General features: G+C 51.2%; 1 protein-coding gene across 9 annotated transcripts; it reads left to right on the plus strand.

The window, feature by feature from the left end:
• Positions 1-908: 908 nt before the first annotated feature.
• CFAP263 (cilia and flagella associated protein 263) lies at positions 909-20,511 on the plus strand. Of its 9 annotated transcripts, none has more exons than XM_075434152.1 (11): positions 909-974; positions 1,177-1,303; positions 1,844-2,005; positions 3,041-3,196; positions 3,626-3,706; positions 4,462-4,626; positions 5,293-5,400; positions 5,945-6,100; positions 7,599-7,647; positions 18,279-18,494; positions 19,689-20,511. In XM_075434152.1, the coding sequence occupies exons 1-10, from the start codon at positions 910-912 to the stop codon at positions 18,362-18,364; spliced, it is 1,155 nt and encodes a 384-aa protein (XP_075290267.1). In that variant the 5' UTR covers position 909; the 3' UTR covers positions 18,365-18,494; positions 19,689-20,511. The 9 variants fall into 9 exon arrangements, with proteins under 9 accessions (XP_075290267.1, XP_075290269.1, XP_075290270.1 ...); XM_075434154.1 differs by having other exon boundaries at positions 19,741-20,511; XM_075434155.1 differs by having other exon boundaries at positions 19,836-20,511.
• Positions 20,512-25,570: the final 5,059 nt, after the last annotated feature.

The following is a 25,570-nucleotide window of genomic DNA, read 5'->3' on the forward strand; positions in this document are numbered from 1 at the left end:
CACGCCATCAGCTTTCTGGGGAGAGATGCACGTTTAAAGCGGCCTGCCACCCGCCGCCATTGGTCCTGAGCACCCAGCACTCGGATGTCAGAGCACATCGCTCCGCTGTGGGCCGGATCCAGCGGCAAGGACACTGAGGAACGATGCTCCACACCTCCTACACCAGGCTCGGCTGTGCGGGCAGCTGCCTGCGGGACTGGTGCTGCCGTTCCCCTGGGTATGCAGCCAGACCACGATAAAGCAAAGCCTGCAAGAGGAAGATCGCGGCGTCACGGGCAGAGCACAGCCCCTCGGGCAGGGGACAGCCGTGTCACGGGGGGCTTCCCCCCGCACCCTGCCAGCAGCACCTCTCCCCCGCCCCGCAGGCCTGCAGGACCCCCTGGGACCCCGTGGGTGGGGAAGCAGGGCCCGAGCTGCGTGAGTGTGCACACGTGTGTGTGCACACGTGTGTGACCTTGTGTCAGTGTGCGTGTGCACACGTGTGTCCAGGTGTGTGCGCATGTATGTGCCTGTGCATGTGTGTGGACATGAGACCCCAGGTGTTTCTGTACACGTGTGTCCGTGTGTCCCTGTGCCCTGTGTCCCCCCCATGCCCCCTGTCCCTGTGCCCCCATCCCCATGTGCCCCATGTCCCATGTCCACCCGTGTCCCCATGGTCCCTGTTCCAATGCTCTTGTCCCCCCATGTCCTCTGTCCCTGTATGTCCCCTTACCCTGTGCCCCATATCCCATGTCTGCCCGCGTCCCATGTCCCCCCACGCCCTGCTGTGTCCCCACGATCCATGTCCCATGTCCCCCCACATCTGATGTCCTGCGATGTCCCCATGTCCCATGTCCCACTGTGTGCCCATGTCCCCTGTGCCCTCGTCCCGCGTCCCGCGTCCCCCGCGCCTGTTGCCAAGAGACGGCCATGGCGGAGCGGGGCCCGGCGACGCTGCTGCTGCCGCAGCTCCGGGCGCAGCTGCGGGAAGCGTGGTACCGGCAGGGCGCGGGGGGCCGCGGGGGCCGGGCCGGGGGCTGCAGGGGCCGGGCACGGCCGGGCGAGGGCCGGGCTGGCAGCATCCCGAGGCCGCGGGGGTCCGGCTGCCCGCTCCCCCGCCCTGGACCCCCGGCAGGACCCAGTGCCGCGGGGCTCGGCTCGGCTGGGGGCTCAGACCCGACCCTGTCCCCCCCGCAGCCATGCCAACACCCTGCTGCGAACCGAGGTGGAAATGTTGGAGAAATGGTACCGTAAGATGGAGCCGAGCAGCCCGTCGGGCCAGCTGCTGGCCGAGCCGCAGGACGCCGCGGCGGAGCTGGCACAGGTACGGCTCCGAGCCTGCGGGCGCTGGGGTTTGGGTCTGGCTGCCGCCTCGCCGCGCAGAGCCGTGAGCCTTCCTCCCTCCGCGGCCCCGCCGACACCCAGTCTCGGCGCACATCTGACCGCAGGCCAGCAGGCAGGCTCCCCGGGTTGAAATGTCATGAAGGAAGCCCCCCAACAGCCCTCTGCGCTTGGGCTTCGCAGCAGCGAGCCCTTAACCTGGACACAGCCGTGAGCACCTTCGCTGTGATGAGGTCTTTTACCTGCCCGCGTGACGCTGTCGTGTTGGCTGCAACCTCTCACCCTCAATTGAACTGAGAGCGCTTGCATGGAGGGTTTTGTGGGTGGAGAAGAGGACAGATGGGGTGAGCCCAGGCGTGGCCCAGGGTTACCTCTGCTCCAGAGTGGCCTCCTTGTCCTTGCTGTAAGCTGGAATCCCTCCAACGTGAGCGTTGACATTACTTTTTGAGTACAGGCAAATGCAGCAATGGTTGGCCAGCGCCGGCTTTCTAATGGCATCTGCGTTGTTCCTTGGTTGTTGCAGACTCATGGCAGGTACAAGTCCAAGCTGCACTGTGCGATGGACTATTTTGCAGCCCTGACAGTGGAGCAGAAATGTGAGCTGGCTGAGCGGGAGCTGACTGAGACGAAGGATGAGATTCAGAGGATGAAGGAGGACTCAGAGCAGACCTTGCAGTACCTCGAGGTATGGCTCTCTGGGACCCTTACCATCACCCAGGTGTGAAACAGTCTGGTTCCTTTTCACACCTCTTCCAAGGTGCCACCCCTCAGGCAGTGAGATGGACTTGCTTGGTGAGGGCTGTTCATAGCAGAGCATTGCTGGGAGGGGTCACGTGTTGCGGGTGCGCGCCAGAACTGTCCTCTCCCCTCACCCCTTGCTTGAAGGCAAGCACACTCCCCGAGAGCAGAGGTGCCCAGTCTCTAAAGATGGATCTTATTACGGCGGGAACTAATAGTAATAATACAGACAAGGGGAAGATTTTTAGGTAGAGAAGCTCAGATCTGCTGTGTGAGATGAAAAAGGCAACGCTTGAAAGAACAGTTTCCTTTTTGTCAGCTTCTTGAAGGTATGTGCTTTGTGCCAGACATATTTTTCATTCTAGAAGCTCCCAGAAGCTTCCTGGTTTGGCTGGGCCCTGTGCAGCCCCCTCCAGGCTCTGTTTTCTGCTGTCTCTGGGATTTCTTCAGAGCATGCTCCAAGCCTGCGTCAGTGCTGCAGGCTCCTCGCGGCTCTGTCACCATCTCCGCCTGCCCTGTGCTGGCTGCCGAGACCTCCTCCTAGCCAAGATGCCCAGGAGCTTCTGGGGAAGGAGAGAACTCTGCATTCGGTCCAGACCACTGATGCTGCCTGCAGTGGCCAGGAGAGCTGCAGCAGGCAGCCGCAGGCCATGCGCAGTAAACCAAGGGTGGTATTTTGCCTGGTGTTGGCTTGGTCAGGCTGGCAATGTTTGTAGGTCGGGACGGAGTGACAGATGTTGAAGCTCGGGCGCGTGTGAGATGTTTTTTCTTGTTCTTTTCAAGTCAATGAAGTGGGAGCACTGCATGAGCCTGCAGCACGTGCCCCAAGCTGCGCAGGGCGAAATTCAGTGCTCCCATGGGAGAAATGCTAGTAATGCCAGCCGAGAGCATGCCTGGTCCTTTCTGGTGTTCTCTGTTCCCAAAGCTGTTTGAATAATGGAAGTTAGCACCTCTTGACTGTTGTGTGACTTTATTTCTACAGGCAGTCATTGAAGAAGCAGACATTTGGTGGGCTGATGTGAAGAAAGCCATCAGTGACTTTGAGAAAGACATCGTCAGCATCATCTCCAGCAAGAAAGGGAGTATCAGAGCTTCCGATAAGCTGCTGAGATACATGGAGGAGAAGAACTGCCAGCGGGTCAGTGCATCAAGGCAAAGTCTGAGACCGGTCTGTCATCTGACAAGTATGTTGGTTAGGGAAAATCCTAGTTCCCATACTCCGGTGTGGCCTACGTCACCTTTTCAGACTATCTTAGCAAGTGTCTTTGGGCAGCCCCTGGCACACTTGTCAGTCAGTGCCTAGCTCAGGTGCTCACCAGGCTGCTGAGCTGCAGCACAGATGATGCAGGGGCCTTAGCGGAGCCTGGGGAAGGACACGGCCATGCCCCCACGTTCGGGGTGGGGTGATGCTGAGCAGCGTTTTTCGCTGGGCTCCTTTCTAAGCCAGCAGTGCAGGCTGCAGCGTGCGGATGAGACGAACGGGAACCACAGCAGAAGGAGTGGGGTCTGGCTGCTCTCTCTCCTCCCAGGCTCTGCTGCTCCACCATAATCTGCTGTATTTCTTTAGGATCTGCTGAGAGAGAAGTTGCGCTTCAAAAACTCTTTGCTCAAGGGCTACAAGAAGAAGCTACAGCAGCAGATCAAGCAGGTGCATGTGGCAGTTGGGAGAAGCGGGGACTAGATGGCCCCTTGAAGAAGGGTGGTGAGGCCCTGGCACAGGCTGCCCAGAGAAACTGTGGCTGCCCCCTCCCTGGCAGTGTTCAAGGCCAGGCTGGACGGGGCTTTGAGCACCCTGGGCTGGTGGCAGGGGTCCCAGCCCATGGCAGGGGGTTGGAACAAGACGGTCTATAAGGTCCCTTCCAAGCCAAACCACTCTGTGACTCTGTGCCTGAAGAACGAAAGGAATACATCCCAGTGCAGACGCAGGGCCTGCTCCGTGTAGAGATGCGTGGCCCTCCTCCTCCTCCTCCTCCTCCATCTCCATTTCTCCTGGCCTTGCTGTCTTTGTCAAAGGGCATTGCTGTCCGCCCAGGTTCAGACCTGGCACATGTCTGCGTGCACGGGATGAGATCAGAAGTGTCACAGGGTGGCAGCTGGCAGATCTCTTTATGCCCTTTGTGCCCTGGAAAGGATGTATGGTGGATCAGAGCAGTTCCCTGGGGACTGGCTGCTGCTGGCACGGCAGGAGCCTCGCCAGGGGGGCCCTGTCTGCACTGCTTGGACCCTCTACGCTGGGACACAGAGCACAGGCTCGGTGGCACACTGTGTCTCGCATTTCTCCCTGAGCCTCAGGTTTGCGGCCAGGCTGCAGACCCTGTTCTTTAGGTCTGCTTTCCCCATAGAGCAAAGCTCTCTTACTCGAGATGTACCTTTGGTCAGCAACGTACAGCACTGCTTCCTCAGGGTTTGCAGAAGGAGCAGATGGGAGAGACAATCCTTGAGTTCCGTCTGCAGCAGCTGCAGGTTAGAAATGCCCAGTACCAGCAGAAGATTGCTGAGAAGAACCAGGAGCTGCTGCAGCTAAAACTGACCTCAGAGAAGACTGTCCACGTCCTCAACTTCTATAAAGTGAGTGAACCTCTCAGCACCTCCATTTTCCCTTTCTTGTTTCTGAGGGTGACACAGGAGCTGATGAATAGCTCTTGCATCCTTCCCTTAGTCAGAGAGACACCTCCCTGCCTTCCCACTGCCTGAGCAGTTGGGTTGGGCGGTTTGCCCGACACGCCAAAAGCAGCGATGCTCTCATTCATCTTTGGCTGCAGCCTGACGATGGGGTTCGTGATTTGCAGCGTGGTTATTTTATGCCCCAGGGGAAAATGCCAGTAGGAAAGAGCTTTGGTGCTGTCTTGCACAGGAAAATACATTTTTTACGTAACCTGTGACATTTGGAAAGATGTCATGAGCTGCAGCCATCACTCTGAGTCTCTGCTCTTATCAACGAAAAGTTCTTCTCAGCTGGGTGTGTTCTCTGATCAGCCATTCTGTCCGGGTCAGTCCTAAACCCCGGCTGCTGTGCCGTGAGCTGTGCTGTAGTGTGACACAGAGGATGTAAGGAAGCAGTAGCTGTGTGACCAGGGCATGACGCTGCCTTCTGCAGGGGACGAGCAGTGCCGCAGAGCTCCCCTGGGAGCAGATCTCCTGCACCGACAGCTGCGACCAAGCTGGAGGAGCAGAGGGGTGGCTTTGCAGGTGGCTGGGAGTTGCCGCTGATGCTGTCCTGCTCTCCTGTTCCAGACGAAGCTGCAGGACTCCATGGCAACGTCCGCGTCTCTGATGAAAGACATCTCCCAGAGGAAGGAGCTGCTGGAGAAAACTGAAAGAGAAGCTGTTCTGGTGGAGGAGGTAAGAGAGCAATTTGGGAGGCCCTGAGACTTCGCTTGGGAGGACTCTCCTGAGGTTCTTTTGGTGGTATGTTGGATACTGATGCCCATTCAAGGCCTGGCAATGAGCTGGATACCTGTGTGCCTTTCTGGGTCTGCGAAAGTCCCGGGGCTCGTGCTGGCGCCAGTGAGCACGGACAGGTTTGCAGAACAGGCCATTTTGTGGATTTTGGCCGTGGCTCCACAGGGACCTGCCACTGGCTTCTTGAAATTTTGTTTCCTTGAACTTTTCATCAGCAGTGTCCTCCCCAGTGAGAAGCGGTACTGCTGTCGTACCAGTCTGGGGACACAGCCTGGCGGGGACACCACAGCTTTGGGAAGCGGGTTCAGGGAGCTCCCTAGCAGTGCTGCCTGGCAGGGATGGGATGGATGCATTCCTCCGCTCCCCCGCAGTGCCAGGGGTTTAGCTTATCCTGCCTGCCTGCTTCCCTGGATGACTGGCCACAGGCTGGCAGAGGGATGTTTCCCTGGGATCTCCTTGCCCTCTGTCCCTGTTCCTCCGGCAGCAACGAGCCGAAGCTGAGAGTGTGAATTGGCAGCTGCAGAAGCAACTCTCAGACTACAGCGTTCCCCCTGTGCTGAGTTACGTGTGGAAGAAGATGGCTGTTACTGACCTCGAAAAGAGCCTGAAGGCTTGGGAGAGGAAGGTGGCCATTGCCGAGGTGAGCGAGGCCGGGCTGGGCGTGCAGGAGCCCAGATGTGTGCCAACCGGGCGCTGTGTCCCCGTGGAGCCGCATCTGCCTGCCCACCTGCAGCCACCTTGGGGACCAGAGTGCTTGCTCTTGGCCCACCAGGAGCCCTGTGAGAGCTTTTGTGGGGGTTTCACTGGTGCCTGGCAGAGCCGGAGGCTCTTCCTGTTTACGGAGCAGCGATTGCTCCCTACCCGGAGGATGGAGGCTGAATTTTAATGACTGAGCTCAGAGGGGAAGCCAAGGCAAGGACACAGCTTGTAAATTGACAGGAAGCACCATCGGGCTGTTGCTATTCTGAATCCCGTCGTGTCTGTAAGGAGAAGGGGACGTGTGGCAGCCTGCATACGTAACCTGCGCTGGCCTTTTTACAGCACCCTTGACGGCCCCTTAGTGTTCGTAGTCCTCTCTGATGATCTCAAACACTTCTTACTCACTTGTATCTTGACTCTTCCTTGACAAGGAAAGGCTAACCAAGATCCAAACATGAGTTCATGGCAAACTTGCAAGAGTATCTTTGACTCTCCTCCTGCCCCAGCTCCTGCAGCCTGGGAGGAGACGGAGAGATAACACAGAGGAGCATAGTCAAAGCCTGGAGGCAGCAGGACATGTCTGCACCCCAGCCCCAGTCAGGACATCTGTGCGTAGAGCAGTGCGGAGAGGGAAGCGGCTGGGCTGGATAGGGTGGATAGTGTGGCCCTGCACCCTGACACCCTGCTCATCCTCGAGCAGAGCTGGGCTTAGCTGTCGCTGGGCAGCAGAAGGCTCTGGGCTTGCGCCTGGCCCGCACTCAGCCCCTCAGCACCCCAGTCTGCAATGGACAGGGCTCGTACGGTCCAGCCTTTTTCAGAGGTCAAAGCTGTGTGGATTTGGGCTTGACCCATCAGCACCAGTGGTGAGTTCAGAAATAGGGCTCCAGCTGTGGCTTCCTCAGAGCTGGTGGGCAGCCTGCGCGTGGGTCTGTCTTTGTGTGAGCAGATCTCACTCAGCTGCTCCCCTTGGCCAGGAGAGCCAGGCTCTGGCTTGCATGATGTCTATGCAGCAGTGCCCAGAGTGCTGCCAGCCTCTGTGAGCTGGAGTACAGCGAGGGCTTAAGGGGCTAAAGAAGGAACCTGTAGTTCTCCCTGGGATAACAGTGAGGCTATAAACCTGTTTTCTTTGCTGGCCCCTCTGTGGCATGTCATGTCCAACACCCCTGCTACCATGCAAGGGGCTGTAGGTTTCTATACAGGGCCGTTGTGTGGGGTCTCCAGGCTTCCTGGGGCTTTCAGGGGAGAAACCAAAGCTGGTGTACACCTGCGGAGCTCTCCTCAGCATGCCACAGCGAGCGCCGATGGTGGGTGGGAGCAGGGGGGGATGAAGGGGCAAGCAATACAGCGGCTCAGGCCAGGCTAGAGTCCAGCCTTGCAGCTTTCTCCACAACATATCACTGTCTGAACATGTTAAGGCCTTCTCCTTTCTCCTCTTGCAGATGTCCTTGCAAAGCTACCGCAGAGCATGGAAACAGGTCGTGATGTCTGGTAAGCAGCACTAGGGTTGCTGGGTGCTGCAAAGTGGGCAGTGGAAGCTGCAGAAGGAGCCAGCCCTGTGGGGAAGTTTGCTGTCGAGTGGCTAAATGTAGCACCCTGCAAGCTGCAGCAAGATTAAACCACTTCTGCATGATATGATAAAGAAACCCATGGCTCTGTTGTGAGGACATCTCTTTGGTCTGTCCCAGCATGTCCTGGCTTCCACCAGGCTCTGCTGCCTGGCCCCTCCGCAGGCCCTGCTAGGTCAGCCAGCTCTGCTCTGGGTGCACCCCCCTCCCTCCATCACCACAAGCAGTTAGCCTCTGGTGATCAAATCTGACATGTTCACAGGAACTGTCCTGGCTCTCTGGACAAGCCCTAGTGATCACCTAATGCAGCAGGAACTGGAGGGGACTCCTTGGGACACATGGCAGTTCAACATACCTGAGCGTGCACCAACAATAGAAGAGAGCGGAGCAGTGTGAGCGTATAGGGCAAATAATTTCAACATGGCATGCAGGAACCAAGCAAGATTTCTGATTGCAAAAGGATATTCATTTACATAAAGAAACAAAACAGCAAGAAGGGAGCAGCTACCCCTTTCCCAAGCACCTGGGGCGAATGTAAGTGTCCCTTGGAGATGGGAACCATTTTCCCACTGCAGGAGTTATAAATCATCTCAGATGGCCCAGCCTCAGATGCGTTCAGCTCTGTCTTTCGCTTCTTGGGGTTGAAACCATCTTCCTAAAATATCCTCACTGCTGGTCTGGAAGCCTCTTCCCAGTCTTCGGGTGGAGCTTGCAGATCAGCTTGCACCCTGACTAGGGTGGGGAATGCGGGAGGTCCTGTCCTCTCGGTGGTGGCCAAGATCCAGTCACTGCAGTAGGACACCGGGGTGTACAGGAACAGTGGCATCTCATGCCACTCTCACTGAGAATGCCTTTCAGGACTCATTTCTCAGTCCCTCCAATCTGGCACATGACAGGGCTGCCGGTATCACCCTTTTGAGAGACAAAAAAAGGCAGGGTTGTTTCTCAACAGTGCCCCTCCTGCCGTCGCTCTCAGGGCCTGTGGGCTTCATCGGGATGAGAGGAGGGCAGATCACAGCAGTTCGGTCATTTATCGTCACTGGTAGCAAAGCACCACCGACTCAGGGGGCTGGCTGCCTCTGGGCTGATGTCCCTGCGTGCCCCAGAAGAAGTGACCAGCATCACTCCCTGCGGCTGCCCGTGCCCCCATCAGCCCAGCCCTGCGCATGATCCTGTGGTACGTACCACAAGGAACACCTCTCAGTTTTGCCTCCCAAGCGTCTTTGACCTCGGCCACATCAAAGGCCCTTGGAGGTCTTGGCAGTGGGAGAGGTCCGGGGACCAGAAGCAGCGCCCGCAGGGAGATGCTCACCCTGCAGCACATGCACAGACGGCTGTCACACGTTCAGTCTCTCACGCTTGCTATCTGCAAGCTGTGTGGAAGGGATCTTTTCCTGTAAGGACTGAGCAAGAGAAGCCCAACAAGTGTTTTGGCAGCTCTCCCAGCCGGGAGTCGGAGATGAGCAGAATGGGAAGGAGGCGGTTTGGCTAAACTTCTGCCCGGGCTGGGTTGGCGCTCCATGTCCCTTTCCAAACTGCCTGTCACTTTGTCGGCATCCCTGGGGCTGCAGCGTGTGGTTGCAGCGATCCTTTTCAGCGGGCAGGGATCCACACCCTCCACAGACAGCATCCTCAAGAAGCTGCTGCAGCACTTTCCCCTGCTCGGCTGGGGGACCACGGTGAGCCTATGGCTCTGGGCAGCCCCTGGCCTCCAAAAAACTGGTGGGTCACTGGTGGGTGACCAGTGGGTGCTTCTTCCTCCCAGGACAAGCCCTGGTCCCCTTCCTCCCACTGGGGCTGTTGGCAGGAGGGAGCGGGAAGGCGGCTCTCTGCCCTGCTGGAGGGAGCTCTTTGCTGCAGCAGTGGGGCTTACCTGCGGTGGGGTGGATCCAGCCTGAGACCCAGAAGTTCACGAGGTCCAAGGCAGAGAGGCTCCTGTGGGGTAAGCAGATGGGCTGAACAACGCTGCGGGGCGGCTGTCCTGAGCAGAGTGACGTTGTTGTAGAGCGTCACCTCGTTAAAGTCCTTGTGGGCGATGACAGAGCTGATCGAATACTGGGGCTGGTCCTCCCATCGCCTCTTCATGATGCTCAGCCCGACCAAGGCCAGCACCTGCAAAGGGTGGATGGAGGGGGCTGGGTGCAAGGAAAAGCCTGGGGCAAACTCTGCCTGCCCCGACGCTGGCTGAGGGATGCTCGCCCAGCTTGCTGGGCAGCAACAAGACCCTCCTGAGCAGTGGGACATGGTGGTGTTCCCTGCTGCTTCCCCAGCCTTGCCTGGGGCGACGCAGGCCCCTCGCAGGGTACAGGCCTGACCCGCAGCCTGGCTGCGGTGCTGGGCATCCAGTGTTCGTTCAGGATGGAGCCAAAGGCCAGGAGGTTGTCCTGCAGTGCCACCACCCACGGGAACTGCTCCGCAGCCACAAACTCCTGTGGCCACAATCTCCCAGGGGACGGGCTGGCCTGGATCCCATGGGCTGCAGGGAAACGGGGCATGTGGCTGGATGTGCCCGGCTCCGAGCTCTCCTGCCGCCCCCCTCTTCTCTCCGATGCCCCCTTGCTGTGTCTGTCCTGAGCTCTGACCTCGCCTGGGGCTGACGCCAGCGTCGCCCAGACCCCCCAAGTGTGGGGCCAAGCCGGTGGCATGGCGCGTGGTGTGCGAGGGTCAGATCGTGCCACCTCTCACCCAATGCTGGGTCGGGACCCCCCGGCCCCATGCTGTCCCCGGTGCTCGCCAGGGCTCGTGAGACCCCCTGGCATTCCTGTGCGGTGGAGGGGCTGCTGGAGGCTGCTGCCAGCATCTGCCTGCACAGAAAGGGTCTCTGAGGCGCAGCTGCTCTGCCCCGGGTTCTGCCCCATGGCTTCTCCCTGGACAGTCCATCCTGTCCAGGATCTTACTTTCTGTGCACCCACTGCGGTCTCTGCCCCCCCGGTCCCACTTGCAGGCAGAAGCAAGGGCAGCGGGAGGCAGGAGAAGCTCTGGTGCTGTTTAAGGGCATTTACAAAAAAATGAAGGACCCAAAGAGCATGGGGGCAGTGGTTAGGGGACCTGGAGGGTAGCAGGAGGAGCATCACCAGGCCACAGCTGCTTGCAGCTGGGCCTTCCCCCAGCGAGGTCCTGGTGGGGACAAGAAGTCCCTTCCCAGCTCACGAAAGGCCAAGTGTGCCTTTGGAGAGCAGGACAGAGAAGGTGGGATGGTACGAGGGATGTGAAAACTCCTTCCTTTCATCAAGGATGAGAAAACTGTTAAGAAAAAGAAATTACAGTACCCCTTGTATGCACTAATAGCTGCAGGCAAAAGGAGATGGCGAGAGGAAGAAAGCAAAGGCGCTGGGGCTGCTGGAGGGCTGATGTGCTCCCAGCAGGTTATCCCTGGATCGCTCTTCTCACTGGCGAGGTGTGCGGTGGCTGCGGATGCACATGCCCAAACCAACCAGCCAAGGGGAAGGGAAACGGTGCTGGGAGAAGGCTGGAGGGAAATCCAGGTTCGAGTGCCTGTCTGCGTACAGACTAAGGCAGTGTCAGCTGAACTGATTTCTTCCCAGCATTTGAATACATTTATCATGTACAGAATTAGCAAGGGCAGGGTCCATGCCACGGCATGTTTAGGACAGGGGCATCCCAGGGAAACCTTGGATGTTTTTTTCATGGTTGTCGTCTTCTCCCTAGATACAGCCAGTCCTGCACATAGGAAATTCAGTACTCTGTGTTCCTGCAATACCCTGTTAGTGCTCCTCTGTGCCACTGAGTAGGGCCTTTCATGTGTATTTTCTGTGGCTCTTGTGATATTGTGTTTGAAATGCCATGGGAATCAGCTGGGAGGCAGCTGATGATCCCAAGGCCTGTTTGTAGTTGATTTGTGCCAAAAGGGGCTGCATAACCCTGCAAGAGCGAGGAAAATATCTCTGAGAGGTGGGTTTGACCCTGCTGTCCCCATGGGGGTGCCGCTCCGAGGCCATTCCCCGATTACCGGCTGCACTGTTCCAACATGGTGCTGGTGTCACCGCAAAGAGAAGATTTCCCAAGGTGATGCTGGCAGCTGACAGTGACACTGCCTGAGCCAGAGGTGACTGGCACCTCACTCGCTGTGAGCACGACTTCACTTATTTCATGTTATCTGGATCCACAGAGGACAAAGCTAACTTGCATGAGACCAGGTGCGGGTGGAACCATGACCAGCCCATGTCCTTGAGCCATTGGCTGTGTGTTGGCCAGCTTGGTGACCAGCCCCTTCCCGCTTTGCACGTCTCAGACAAGGTCAGCACTGCCAGAGAAGCATGACCCCCGTGGCAGCTCTCACAGGTAGCGTGGGACCCTGCCCGAAGCCAGCCCGAGCCTCTTCCTTTGCCCAAAGGACCAGCTGCCTCCTTGCCACCACTGCTGGGAGACAGACACCTCTCACAAGGAGCCGCAGCCTCCCAGAAGCCTGGCTGCAACCTCGGAACTAATGAGTTTTAAGCCCCGTGGTTAATGAAGCCGGCCTGATTCTGCATGGAGACAAAGCCCAAAGCCTGCCTCCAGCTCTGCCCACAGCAAGCTGAACACGGTGCTTCTGTGAGCTTGCACAAAGCCTCCCTTGTGCAGGAGGGGATCCAGCCAAACAAGCGATCTCCTTGGCTGTGTGTCTCCTGGTGCTCCATCATTTATATTACTTGCTGGATTGTTCCCACTACCAAGGAAAATTTAACAAGTAAAAGCATCTGATAAAAATCTATTGACCGCAGTAAAACACCAACCCAGCCAAACCAGTCTGTACAGCACGACCTTCACAGCCTTTGAGACACGTCCATTCAGTTTACCACCTAGAAAAACAAATGCTGTGTGGTACTTGCAACACCGCCAGTGCGAAGGCTTTGATTAAAGCTTGCGTTACCAAAGCACAGTGAGATGTTTGAGAGCCAAGTGCTGCTTCCTTCCCCAGGCCCGGATCCCTGTTGTGCAACGACATGTCTTTTAAGTCATCTCCTTGGCATTTTATGCTTCTCCTTTTGTGTTTTCAGATCACACTGCTCCCCTTGCTGCCGGCCTTAGCAATAAGGTCCTGACTCCTGGCTTCTGGTGACAGCCCTCCTGGCCGGGTGCCCAGTAGGAATGATGCACCTTGTCTTTGCTGAGGAACTCTGCAAGAAAACAACTTTTGGCCACTGGTGCCTTCAGGTCTCACAGGATTACTCACAGTTGGTTCAAAATTGGCCTTGGAGACAAATCTTCAAGTGCCAAGATGGATGGCTTTGGTTCTGCGCTGGAGGCAGCAGCTGCAATGGAGGCTCCCATGGTGAAGGCATGCACGGTGTGGATGGGTCAGGTACCAGCACATACGGCAGAATGAGGCCACCAGCATGGCCCTCTTGGCTGAATTCATTTCAGCAGATAGCGAGCACACGTGAGCAAACCCATCTAGCACCCAGAGATGACAGTGTTTGCCATCCTGACAGAAGGTGGCTTGGGACTGTGTGCCCAGTAGTGAATGACTCCAGGCCAGTAGAGCTACTGCACAGGAGGTCTGCTGCACAGCTTACTTAGCCAGCTCCACAGCTTGAACACATCTCTGGATGGGAACCTTGCTTTTTCATCAAAGCACATGTGGAGATCGTCGAGGGTATAGCCTGCAGCAGCTGTGGCAGGGCCCTGTTCCCTAGCATGACCCACAGCGCCTCAGCACGTGGGCCGTAGCAGCTCCATGGAGCCGTCTGGTCAGAGTTTGCATGGAGAAGCCTGGTGACAGAGAGGGCACCAAGTGGCCCAAGAGACATTTTATGAATTGCCTCAATACCTTTTGAAGGACACTGGAATCAGCAGGCCCTTAAAATCCTTTCCAGTCCTGTCCCACATGAAATGCCTCCCTCCCAATAAGAACAGAGGACAGCAAATAAAAACAGAGTGAAGGTATTAAGAAAGCCAAGGCAGGTGAGGAAGTGCTTTATTCAAAGAGGTGATCCAGGATAAACCCACCTTGCTGGCTCAGATTTGCTTACACATGTCAGTGGGCTAATGTTTCACTGGGAAGCTTTATGCCAGATCAGGTATCAGCCACACTTCAGCCACTTACAGGTGAGAAGTGAGCAAGACACAGATCTTTGCAGCTCTCACAACTCTACTCCACTCCCTCACCTGCACAGTGGACAGACACCAACCTGCAATTCTTTATTTTTCTCTTTGTAGCCAGATGGGAGTTTTACAGCCTCGGCAGCTTCTCCCATACAAAGGATAAGGCTACTTCAAACCTGGGGTTGCATTGCCAGCTATGTTTTTTGTAGAAAAGCAGGCAGAAAGTAGAGGGCAACTAGGCTCTGGGCAGGTCAGAGGACAAACAGTCTCTTAGCTGAGACCTTCTAGCAGTGGATGATGTGATAGTCCTGGAAGTACAGCAGCACCATAAAAGGAGGGCCCAGGACCAGGCTGATCCCACACGAGTGCGTGTTGTTATAGCAGCCATCAAGAAGCCATTTCCACAGGCAGGGCAGTGGCATCCATGAGGAAAAGCAAGCACCAGTTACTAGCAGAAGTCTGGTCAATCAGTAACACCATTCTCTAAGGGATGCGCATGCCCTTAACTGGAGGACAGATCCATATTGAATTAGCTTTTCTATTGTAAGGATAATGACTCAATTTATTTCTAAAGGCTGCCCTTGCCAAAGGGCTCTGTGTCTGTGTGCTTCATAGTAAAACAATTAAATACCCCATTAATGGTAAAATCTTACCAGGCTAGCACATAAAGGAGAAAGAAAGGGTCTTTCCCTTCCCACAGAGCCGAGAGCTGCCAAATTTACAGGCATTGTGTGAACTGAGAGAGTTTAAAATTACTCTTAAAAGCTGGAAGAGATTAGATGGGAAGGATTACAGATGGCCACAGGTTTTGCACTCAGAAACCACTGCTGTAGGACAGATCGTTACACTGAGGAAATCTGCCCCCAGACAATGCTCGAAAGCTTTGAAATAAGTGGCAAGCTCACTGCGGACTGGGTGGCCTCGTCCACCCTCACTGTGCTGTTTACAAAACCCTTCTGGCTCTGGTCTCACTTGCTGAGACGGGAAGTTCAGGTATATATGGCTCAAAGATCTGATTTATGTTTTCTCACCTCTCCAGTGGCTCTAGATGTTAGGCAAAGGCTCCAGAGAATGAGGAGGTACCTTCCTGATGGACTTGCAAACAAGGGATGCTGGATGCTTGGCTGGTTTTTCTGACAGAAGTGAAGGATGCTCTTTGTGACACAGCAGGAGTTACACTGCCTCAGAGTACTCCATCCCGAAACCAATCCTTCGCAGTCTTGCCTGTTTTATTCATGATAGAAAATAAAATTGACAATTTTAGCTACCAGCCTAAAACTACAGTCTTTGTGCTTTAATTGTTAAATATCATTAAAATAACAGTACCAAGAACTCTGTGATCAGCGCCCTGATAGATTTATGCTTGCTGGCAGATTCCTCATTTTAGTGTCAGTCTTCCCATACCTGAGCAGTAAACATCACAAACTGGAATATCTTCAGTGAGATGGCAATTAGATACTGGAAAAGACCGGGTCAGGAGTCTGACATGCACTGTCCTGTGTGATCATGTCTTGTGTTGGCTCTGTACAATAGCAGGCGAGGCGTAGCTGAATGAGCATGAAGGACCCAATACTAGTGGGACTTTTAAAAGTTAAAAGGGGAAAGAAAGCCTTGAGATTCACAGCTTCTGCCAGGCCACCAGTCTATGGTACTGTTCCCACTGAGCAGAGCAAAATGGAGCTGGCCAGTGAGGACATCTGTCCCAAGTATGATTTTTCCAGCTTTGTTCTTCTGTTTTTTCTGATGGTCCCATCACTTCGGTCTAAACAGCAAGGATCAGGAGTATGCAAAGAGAAGTCTCCTTAACATTCCAGTCTCTGCCTTGGATTGCAACACCTTTGGCTTTCAGGGCTTCCCCAGAGCAATAGCTGGAAGTCTCAAAGCAGTGTTCTTGGTTTAAGTGATGGTGTAATCTGTGCTAGAAATTCTTCTGTCCAAGAAGGAGGAGATGCCATGCGGACCAATGGCTCTTCCAGTTTCTGCCTTCATCCCTGCCTGTGTTCCAGCTATCCTGCCTCGTCGATGTAAGTATATGACAGCTCCCTAAATTTTCCTGTGTGTCATATCGCTAATCCCTGTGGGAACTGGGCTGTTCTACCACCTGCAAAGCGGCAGGATGCCTGAAGACATGAATGACTGATAGAGCATCCAATGACTAATGCAATGGTTTGCACAGGGTCACACTTAATGGCCTATGAAAGAAAGCTGGCCAGGGCCAAGATGCAGTGCACAGATAGTCTTATGAACAACTCTGCCCATCGGGTACTGGATCCTTTGCAGTGGGATGCAAGGTCTGGCACAGCCTATTCACATTTGCTGAATTACCGCAGTGCCAGTTTCCTCCAGGCATACTTACCTTTTAACTGACCCCACACTGTTTCCCAGCCACTGTTTCCTAGGTCCTGGGAAACTAAAACTTTTCTTCAAAGGTCAGCTAAAGGTCTCTCCTCTAACCATTGACATTTCTAGCTTAATCCAAAGCTTACTTTGAACCCAGGCTAGCAGATTGTCACCATGGGCAGAAGGTCAAGAACTGCAAGCACTCAAGCTATTAATGCAGTGGGGACCCGGCCACTCAGCAGTGCTAATACAAGCATGCTGGAGTGCTAATCTAATCAGTTTGTGAAGCTCGAGTGTTATTTTGCAATGTGACTCCTCTCACGAGAACTCACATCAATATTTAATACCTGTTGCTAACTAACTCGCAACCCCAAACCTTATTCCTTCGGTCTAGATGCCAGTCTCAGCGCAAGGCACCCAGCTTAGGTTGGGATTTGTAGGCCACTAGAGCAAATCTCCAAATCTTAGCTGCTTCGCATAAAGCTACATGTTTACGTGAATGAGAGGTCACGGCTATGAGCAGGACAGCTGCTACTGTGACCTACCTCGCAGAAACACGCCGAGAGCAGGAACGCAGCCAGCCGGGCCTGCCACTTGTCATAACCATGATGCTGTAAGGGTTTGTAGACGTGTCTGTTTACAAAGCACAGAAAAATGGGAAGAAGCTTGATAAATTGTTCCCAGTGCACTGCTAGTAATTAACATTAGGATTAATTGTACAGAGCAAGATAATGCAGTTTATATCCATCAGCCCACCAAAGCCAAAGGAGTTGCTCCAAACGCACACACAAATGAGTGAGGGGAGCACCTCGCACAACAGCTTAGGTGACTTGTGGAAACGTGGTTCATTCCTAAGACCTCGGCATTGAGTGATGGAGCTAGGGAAGAGGCTGCTCTGAACTGCTGCCTGAAATGAAGCTTAAACCTTCACACACTGCCCAGACCTGTCTGCTTCAACACAGGATCTGTTTTAACCCCTCCTTTGTATCTTGTACTCTGCACACATCAGAAATCTATTAATACAGGAGGAGCAGCACTTAAAAAATGGACTTCCTAAATTAGGCTCTCTGTCCATACCGAGGGCACTGAAAACAAGCAACTTGCTTCTGGTTTTCATGAGCACTGAGTACTTATTGGATGCCATGAAAATATCTGAGGCCATTTATTTGGCTTCCGATTTGCTGGCCTCAGGTGCCTGATTTTATAAACTACTTTTTTAAGCTCAGCAAAAGCACTTATCACCAAGAGACTGACACAAGGGTCCACTACAAAATGCCTGTGATGTTGCAGGGGGTAAGTCATCCTCAGAGTGTCACAGATGTCCTGACCTCTTCACTTAAAAGGCTCGGTATTTACACTGCTGCCTTTTCGACACTGCACAAGCAGTAAAACAGGAGCAATCCTGGCCTGTGCACCCACTCGCTGGCTGTCACTGGGTGACAGGTGACTGTGTCTCTCTCCTGGAGGCTTTTGGGCTAAAACACATAATCATTCTTTACCTTTCTGAATCTCCATGTGACGATGAATGGCCTCCCAGAGGCACTGATGGAAAGAAACATATTCTGGCTGTTTCTAGATGTAAATAAGACCCGGTTGCCAGCTGAACTATGAAGCAGTGGTCTGGAATCTGCTTCCTTCCTAGACAGCTCCTGGAGATGCTCACAGCATGGGCTTCCTGGACCTTCTGAAGATTTTGTGGTGAAGGAGCAGAGCTGGTGACCTAAGATGTATTCCCTGATGGGGAATACTAACCCCTGCCCCCAGTTCGCTGCAGTGGGACTCCCCTCTTCGATCCCTCCTTAGAGAAGGGCCAGGATGTAGATTACTGGGGCCACAGCACTATTTCTGAAGAACTTATTCCCAGCAGTAGAAACTACATGCTTACAGAAAAACTGACGCTTTTAAATTAACGAAGTTATTTCATTTCTGTCAGCACCCTGCTGTTCCTTTGAGACTATGCTACAACGTAAAGCTTGCTCATTAATTACTTCAAATGTCAAGGTTTAATTACAATGCCTTCGAGTTAAATTTCAAGCCAGCCAAACTTTCAAAGCCATACAGGAGACAGACAGACATACCCATAGCAAGTTAATCCTTCAAAAAAGATCATGATGATGATTAATGTTATTGATTTCCTGGCAGCAGTATTTCATCTTTCAAACACAGAGCACGTTAACCGGAGTGTGCAGAAGCCAGTGTCATACCTGCCTAGCCAGCTGGGGGCTGGGCTGCTCCACCTGGACCACAACTGAAAGAGTGAGCCTGCGTTCCTGCAAAAGAGGATTCCTGCAAAAGAGGAGGAGTAAAACCAGGCTTCATTACGTAGCTCCAGAGAAAACACGCACCCGTCCTACTGGATGGACATCCTTCCCCGTGGGTGAGGTAAAGGCATGTTAAAAATCAAATTGCATGCGGGCTGGTTATCAGAGCACAGCTGACAATCTTCCTGCAAGCATGCTGGATTCCCAGCCACCCTTGAAGCCAGAAATGAAGGCAACACTTTCTGTTTGTTGCAAACCATGCCAATTTGAATGTCCGTGTTCCTATAGCAGTATCCCATATTTTTTCCATACACAGAGTTTAGAGACCATGACCTCAAACACAAGGTAACAGCTACAGCGTTGATGTGGTAAATCACCTAACTCAAAGCTGATAATAATTTTTGGTCCTTGTCAGCCATGAAGGTGTATCAGGCTTAGTTATGAAAGCATGACTGAAGTCCTAGGTACCAAGAGAAAGCCCCTAAAAACAGGCAGCTTTAGCTTTCAGCAAAATCAGGTGCTGGAAAGTGTTGTGGAGATTTGCTACTAGCTGTAGGTATTTCCCAGGAGGACAAATGGAAATGCCTCTCCACAGGCTCTGCACCTGGCCGACAGCACACCCGACCTAGGACGCACGTTCTGTGCTGCCGAGCACAACATCAGGCTGAAGGCGTCAGAGCCTGCGGTTTAAATGGCACCAGTCCCCATTTCCCTTCCAAAGCTGTGGCATTTTGAGAGAACTGGAATGGTGGGTCAGCCAAGGTGACAAACATCTGCTAGACGAGAGGTACCAGCACACGTTGCCTTGTCACTGGCTCTGCCAGAATGTGAAAGTTTCATTCTTCTGACAGCACTTGCAGCGGTGAAAGACGATGAAGCATCCAAACAAAGCACCTCCTGATTATACTCTGGGGACTGTAATCTTGCAGTTCTCCTAGATGCTGTGTCTGTATCAGAAACTTACATTTAATTTATACTGTCTTAATAATGAACAGTCAGGATTTAGAAGACAGTGGCATGTTTTTATCTTGCATTATTTACTGGCTTCCTTAAAGCCCCAGCTCTGGAGACACATTTCGGGGGGGGGGGGGGGGGGGGGGGGGGCAAGAAATTTAGTACTTTTTGAAAACTTAAAAATTGTTAAGAATTAGACATCAGAAGCATATTAAAAAAAAAAAATAATCTAAGACCTCCTGAAAAAAAAATCTATGATTTCTAAGCCAGCTTCATGACTTCTAGGGCCCAATTAATTATTTTCTAAAATATATTATTGTCAAAGCTGTAATTTAGCTCACAAAAATGTTTGTTGTTCTAGGGATAATAACACATCCTGGGGTTAATGGATTCTGTAACCTCCTATGTTTCAGTTATTTTTAAAAACTGGCAGCCAGCTGGAGAGCGCTTTATTAGTGAACATCGTTGCAGAGCAGACACTGTAACACTTGATATCTTTTTGGCTTAGAGGATATGGCAAGGACACAAAGCTCCTCACTGCACCTTGGAAAAGGAGAGAACAACAGCGACACAGCTGAAACCGTGCTGTGCAGCATCCTGCTGACCAGTGCTGCCTTGGCACAGGATTTTCCCCATCCTGTGTTCGCCCCGTACCACTGCCACCACGACCAGGGAGCGGGGCAGATCTTACCTGCACCCTGCCCTGATGTATCACCTGCTGCAAATCGTTGATTTTTATTTTTCATACAAAGTAATACTACAATCTCACATTAAGTATTAACAAGTTTGAATGAGTCTTACAATTTTTAACGATGTTTGAAAGCAAAGAGCTGTATTCTTGACTAACGTGACACTACTTGAGAGATCAAAATCAACTTTATTAACGTCATGTCTTACATAAATATCCATCTATATCTATATATATCTATGTCTGGTCAAACCCCATTCCTTTAATGCATTGCAGATCCTGTTTCCCTTTTAGGTCAATACATGTTCCTGTTCTCTTTTGTAACTCAAGTTATAACTTCTGTGCCATCAACATTCAACTTTGAAATATTTTTTTCAATAGAATAATTAGTGATATATATGGTAAATATGTATCTAAAGAATTTATAAATACATAATATATATCTATACATATATGTGTAAATAGTATTAACATATATAAATGGGGTTTCGCTGGAGTCACCATCCCTGGAGGTGTTCAGAAAATGTGTAGACATGGCACTTTGGGACATGGTTTAGCAGGCATGGTGGTGTTAGGGTGAAGGTTGGGCTTGATGGTCTTAGAGGTCTTTTCCAACGTTAATGATTGTATGATTCTACGAAAGCAAAACTTAATGCTTAGTCCTAATGTGAACAATGTATATTAGTTGCAGTCACTTATACCACAATAGGTATGAAGTCTTTGTCACCCTGTCAGTAATGTCTACTGTCTTCTCCACAACAATGTAAATAACAATCCTAAATGTGAGCTACACAAGGTCTATGACTTTGTTTTCTGAAAGCTTTATCTTGCTTTTGCCAAACACGTATTAGCCACTGAACTTGACTTGTTAAATTCTAAGACAGCATTCAGTCATGCTAGAGATCTGTCAAATTAGACCTGTACCAGCTAATCAGTGTTCAGTCAGACCTGTACCATCTAATCACTGCTCTTGTTTGAAAACTGATTTACAGTTCTGAACAAAGCTACACCATGTCACCTAGCAGTCTTATTCCGAACGAAGCAGCAGCACACTTTTTCTGCAAGAGGTGAAAGACACGTTACCAGAAAGACACCAGTCTAGGTAAAATTGCCGGTCTCCAAATTGCAGCAATTCTGCAAGGCAATTGAGGCAGGAGTGAAAGTGCCAATAAAAAAAATGAGCCACATGAAATGATATGCCACTTCTAGGAGAAACAGGCAATAAAAACAGTCTTTCCCTCTTGGTTCAATTCCACTCCTTCAGCACAGTTTGAATACAATCTAATATCAATGTGGCCTTTCCAGAGCAACTGTTCTTATAGAGAGATTTACCTCAGCTTGATTTAAAGGATCCATTTGCAGGCCAAGCACCATGAGAAGCTTTTAAATATGACATTAACAGAAAAGATGACAAATAAAAATGGTTCAGATATAAGTAAGTTCACAGACCAATAGAGGGCAAGGTACTAAGGGTAAATTGCAAAGCTATATGGGTCTATGGTGTGTAATGAGATCATTTTGGAGTTGAGAGCATGAGAAACAGAGTGCCCTTAAGGGAGCAAGGCTAACTAAGATAGCTTTGGTCTCTGCTCATGTTCCTCAGCCCCCATCTCCAGTCTTGAACGAGGGGGTGGTGATGGCAAATATGTGTGCAATTTGTTATTTTAAGTAGAAAAGCCATCATTAAGTGAACTGGATAATAGCAAACACATCTAGCCAGGACCTCTAGGACAGAAATGCTAGTGCATTAAACTCAGCATTACCTGCAGGGAGTATTACCAGCCTGAACCCTGCCTGCATACAAAAGCTGTAACACTTTAATTATCATGAACTATACCAATATTACTCTCCTAGCATGAACACTGTTACACAAGACTAACGATACTACTTGTATACCAGTATTGGTGATACAAGCAGGAGAATACAAGGAACAGTATAAAGCCCATTTTATAAATGGTGTCACAGGAAAAGCAAATGGAGGTATTGGGCCTTTGGGCTGTAAACTCAGGCTTCCAGGGAATTCACAGTCATTCCCCTGACTGGATCGGATCGGACAGGAATCACCTGGGTGATTTTTTGAACCTTCTTTTGAGAGAATGCCCATGCTCATATGCAAGCCACCTTCTGTCTGGGAGCCATGCAGCCATGTAAGTGTGGCAATGAATCACGGAATAATCTGGAGATCACTGGGCTCGGTGTCCTACCCAGAGCAGGGCAAACTTTGAAGTTAGAGCCAGTCTGAGCCAAGAGGTGACATTAGCTTGAGCTCAGCACTGTGTAATGCAGGATTAACTGGAACTGGTGCATGTCTGGCAGGCTTCAGGCATGGCTGGGGCAGGCATGTCGCTGTCTGCACCTCACTGTGTTGATAGGCCTGATATCTCCTAAGAATACCCTGCATTTTTCTGCTGCTAGGCTAAACAGGGAAAGATCTTGGCATTGGAAAAAAAAAGAAAAAAAAAGCAGAGGGACAGAAAGGGAGCTTTTAACACAAGGCACATGTCCTAAGGCACAAGAAGCTAATGCCATGACAAACTACCAATTTGGAAAATGACTTTAGCAGTCATCGTTAGATCCTGTGATATCCTGGCACAAACAAAAAACGTGAAAGATGTAATTAAAAGGTTAAACGCTGGGAAACTGCAAGGAAGCAAACAAGGAGAGATACTGTAAACTTACCACAGTTAGAAGAATGATAAACACCACCTAGTTTTTCAGCAGAAACATGGGAGCAGGAAAATCCTTCAGACAATGGGAAAATGCCAACAAAATCAAACTGCAGCTGGGAAGGGTGTTGCCCTTTGAGGGGCTGGTCCTCTGCTGCATGTCTCAGGCAGAGCTAAGGAAGAAACTGAGCTACAGCTAAGGGAAAAGCTGGGTAAATCACAGACAGAAAATATCTACCAGACCCTCACTGTAAGACTAATAGTTCAAGAAAGCAACAAACGGTAAAAGATGCTCCTCACAGCCCTCAGAAAAGAGAGCATTAGATATCTTCCCTATCACAATCTACGCTGGAGCATGCTGAAGCATTGTGTCGGGGCAAGGAAAGAAACCTAACCACACCAGGGTGCAATGTCAAGATGCACTTTGCACTGTTACAGTAAACAGACACTTGGGTGGATGCTGTAAGAGAAACACTGATGTCAAAGAAAGTCCTCTCACTTCTTTTGCCTGACGTTGTCGCTGACTGTGCTCTCAGAAAACCCACTGACAGATACAGCAGCCAGCAGCACCTGGCTCAGCTCGCATACAATGAAAGGTCTGGATTTTGTTGGCCTTATGATTCACTGTACACACACAGCCTGAAAGGCAGGCAGCAGCAAAGGAGATCAGATGAAACCTAGCTGTGAAAACGTAAGTATAATGAGCATCTCAGCTCCTTTGAATCCCATCTGCACATGAGGGCACACAAACACAAATCAATTCTCATGTCTTGACAGTGGTGTACAAGGTAGTGGGGTAAAAACATACAAGCCAACAGTGGCCGCTGCTTTCCCAGGATTAACAAGACTTGTTCACTGAAGATCTACGAACCTCCAAGGCAAACTGCAAACCTTCAGTGCCAGTTATTTCTATCTTCGCATCTGGGTGTAAAAGCTGGAAATACCTGAAGAGTCAGGAGAAACATGTACGGGCTCTATCCAGGCCACCTATAAATTAGTCCTCCCAGTGACTGGTGTTTTACATTGCGATGGAGATAGCAGGTGACGGAGGCTTATTCAGGGAAGCTGCCACATAAGAAGTCAGTGTCTGGCAGCCCCACAGAGCATGCAGTCTGAATGCCATCCTACATGCCTTCAAAGCTAGGCCCTGAGCAGAATCCTAGCTATTAACACTCCTTCACAAATATGATGGAATTTAACAATCTGCATGGTGCGCAAAGAGCACTGTGCAATGAGGAGAGATGGCAAAGCTGTGCTCATTCCCTACAGACATTAGGTAGAATGGAAAACGTTCAGATCCAGAAAAGAGCAATGAATGAATCACAAGAGATAATCCCACTAAAGTCAATATGAATGTTGCAGCCCATTAATTTCAGTAGGAAGTTCAGAGATCAAGTTGGTTGTTGAGTCTGGGCCTAACTCCACTTAAAATAATACAAACGATTTGGAGGGCAATCAACCACCATAAAGGTCACTAGGGCTTAGAGGTGCAGCAGCAGAAGATCCCTTACTCCTCCTGAGCAGCAGCTTTGTTCATAAATTTCCATGTAATGGTTGCAGACTCACGAAGAATGGTGCCAGCACCTGGGGAACTGCTGAGAGGCTTTGCATGGGGAGAATGACGTGACTGAAGTGGGTAGACTAAAAACAGATAAGAAGAAAACAACACCGTTCCCTCAGGGATGGGATGGTTCTTCCTGCACTAGTGTTTGGAGAAGCGACATGGCTGCTATACAGTGCTGGAATTTTCTCTCCAGCTCTATGAAAAGCGGTTTCTTCTTTTCAGCCCAGATTCTGTGTGTTTCTCTCTTCCTGGCCATGTCACCACAAGTCACTGCATGAAGCTGGCTGTGACTGTGGGGCATGTGCTCCAGCCAGTACAGCCTGTCACTGCCCAGCTTACACAAGGTAGTTTAAAGTCTCGTTCTTGGGATTATCATGATGCACACAATGCTGTTGTATCAGCGCATTTTGATCCCCAAACCACCAGAGAGTTACACTTCCAGGAGACAACAGCCCAGAAAGAAGCCAGGAAAGAGCTGGAAATGAAATATTCTCCAGCTAGGGAAGTACATTCCAGTGCAGATTTTAAGAAATACTGCAAAAAACTCTTCTCTGAAAAAGCCTTTCTAATGCAAAGTACTTCAAGCTCTTTTTATTCACAAACTGCCTCCTTTCCCCTCCGTCAAAACTGGTGAAACACCCTACCCAAAGTAATGGTTCTCACAAGAGACACCAAGTATGGACTCCATGAAATCCACTGGTTTTGATATTGGTATTTTGTATGAAGGCATTTCAGTAGTGCTACCATGAAGGGCAATGACTGGCATTTGACAGTATTTAGAAGGGAACAGAACTAACATGCTCGCATTGCCTGATGTCCTTTGTTTTATGTTGCAAGATAACTCTCTAACCAACATCCGTCAGACTAGCTGTTCAACAAAAAGCATGTAGATTGACTTTACTGCTAATTTCAGGATGCATTCTGTAAGCAAGGCAGACTATTTCCTGTAGAAATAAAGAGACTAGAACATTCTAGCAATGGTATGAAGTAGAATATGCTTAAAGAAAAGAAACTGACATTGTTTGCTTACATTTATAAGCTTCGCTGATTCATCTATATTTGGTAAAATCCACTGGAAGAAAAACTAGAGAGCAATTAAGGTACATACAGTTTTGATTGGACGGCCCTGTAAAGTGACTCATCATTTTGTCTCTGCTATGGTGAGAAAACACAGCTGCAGCCTCTGCCACATATGAGCCCATACAGACTGATGAGACACTGGCACTGGCAAACAGTTGGCAGACGATAACCCATGGGTGCCTCGTTCCCTTAGCACCAAGGATGGCTGTGAAGCCTTCACCATTGCAGCGCCCTTGTGCAAGCAG

This window comes from Opisthocomus hoazin, chromosome 12 (genome assembly GCF_030867145.1).
Source record: "Opisthocomus hoazin isolate bOpiHoa1 chromosome 12, bOpiHoa1.hap1, whole genome shotgun sequence".
Lineage (NCBI taxonomy): Eukaryota > Metazoa > Chordata > Aves > Opisthocomiformes > Opisthocomidae > Opisthocomus > Opisthocomus hoazin.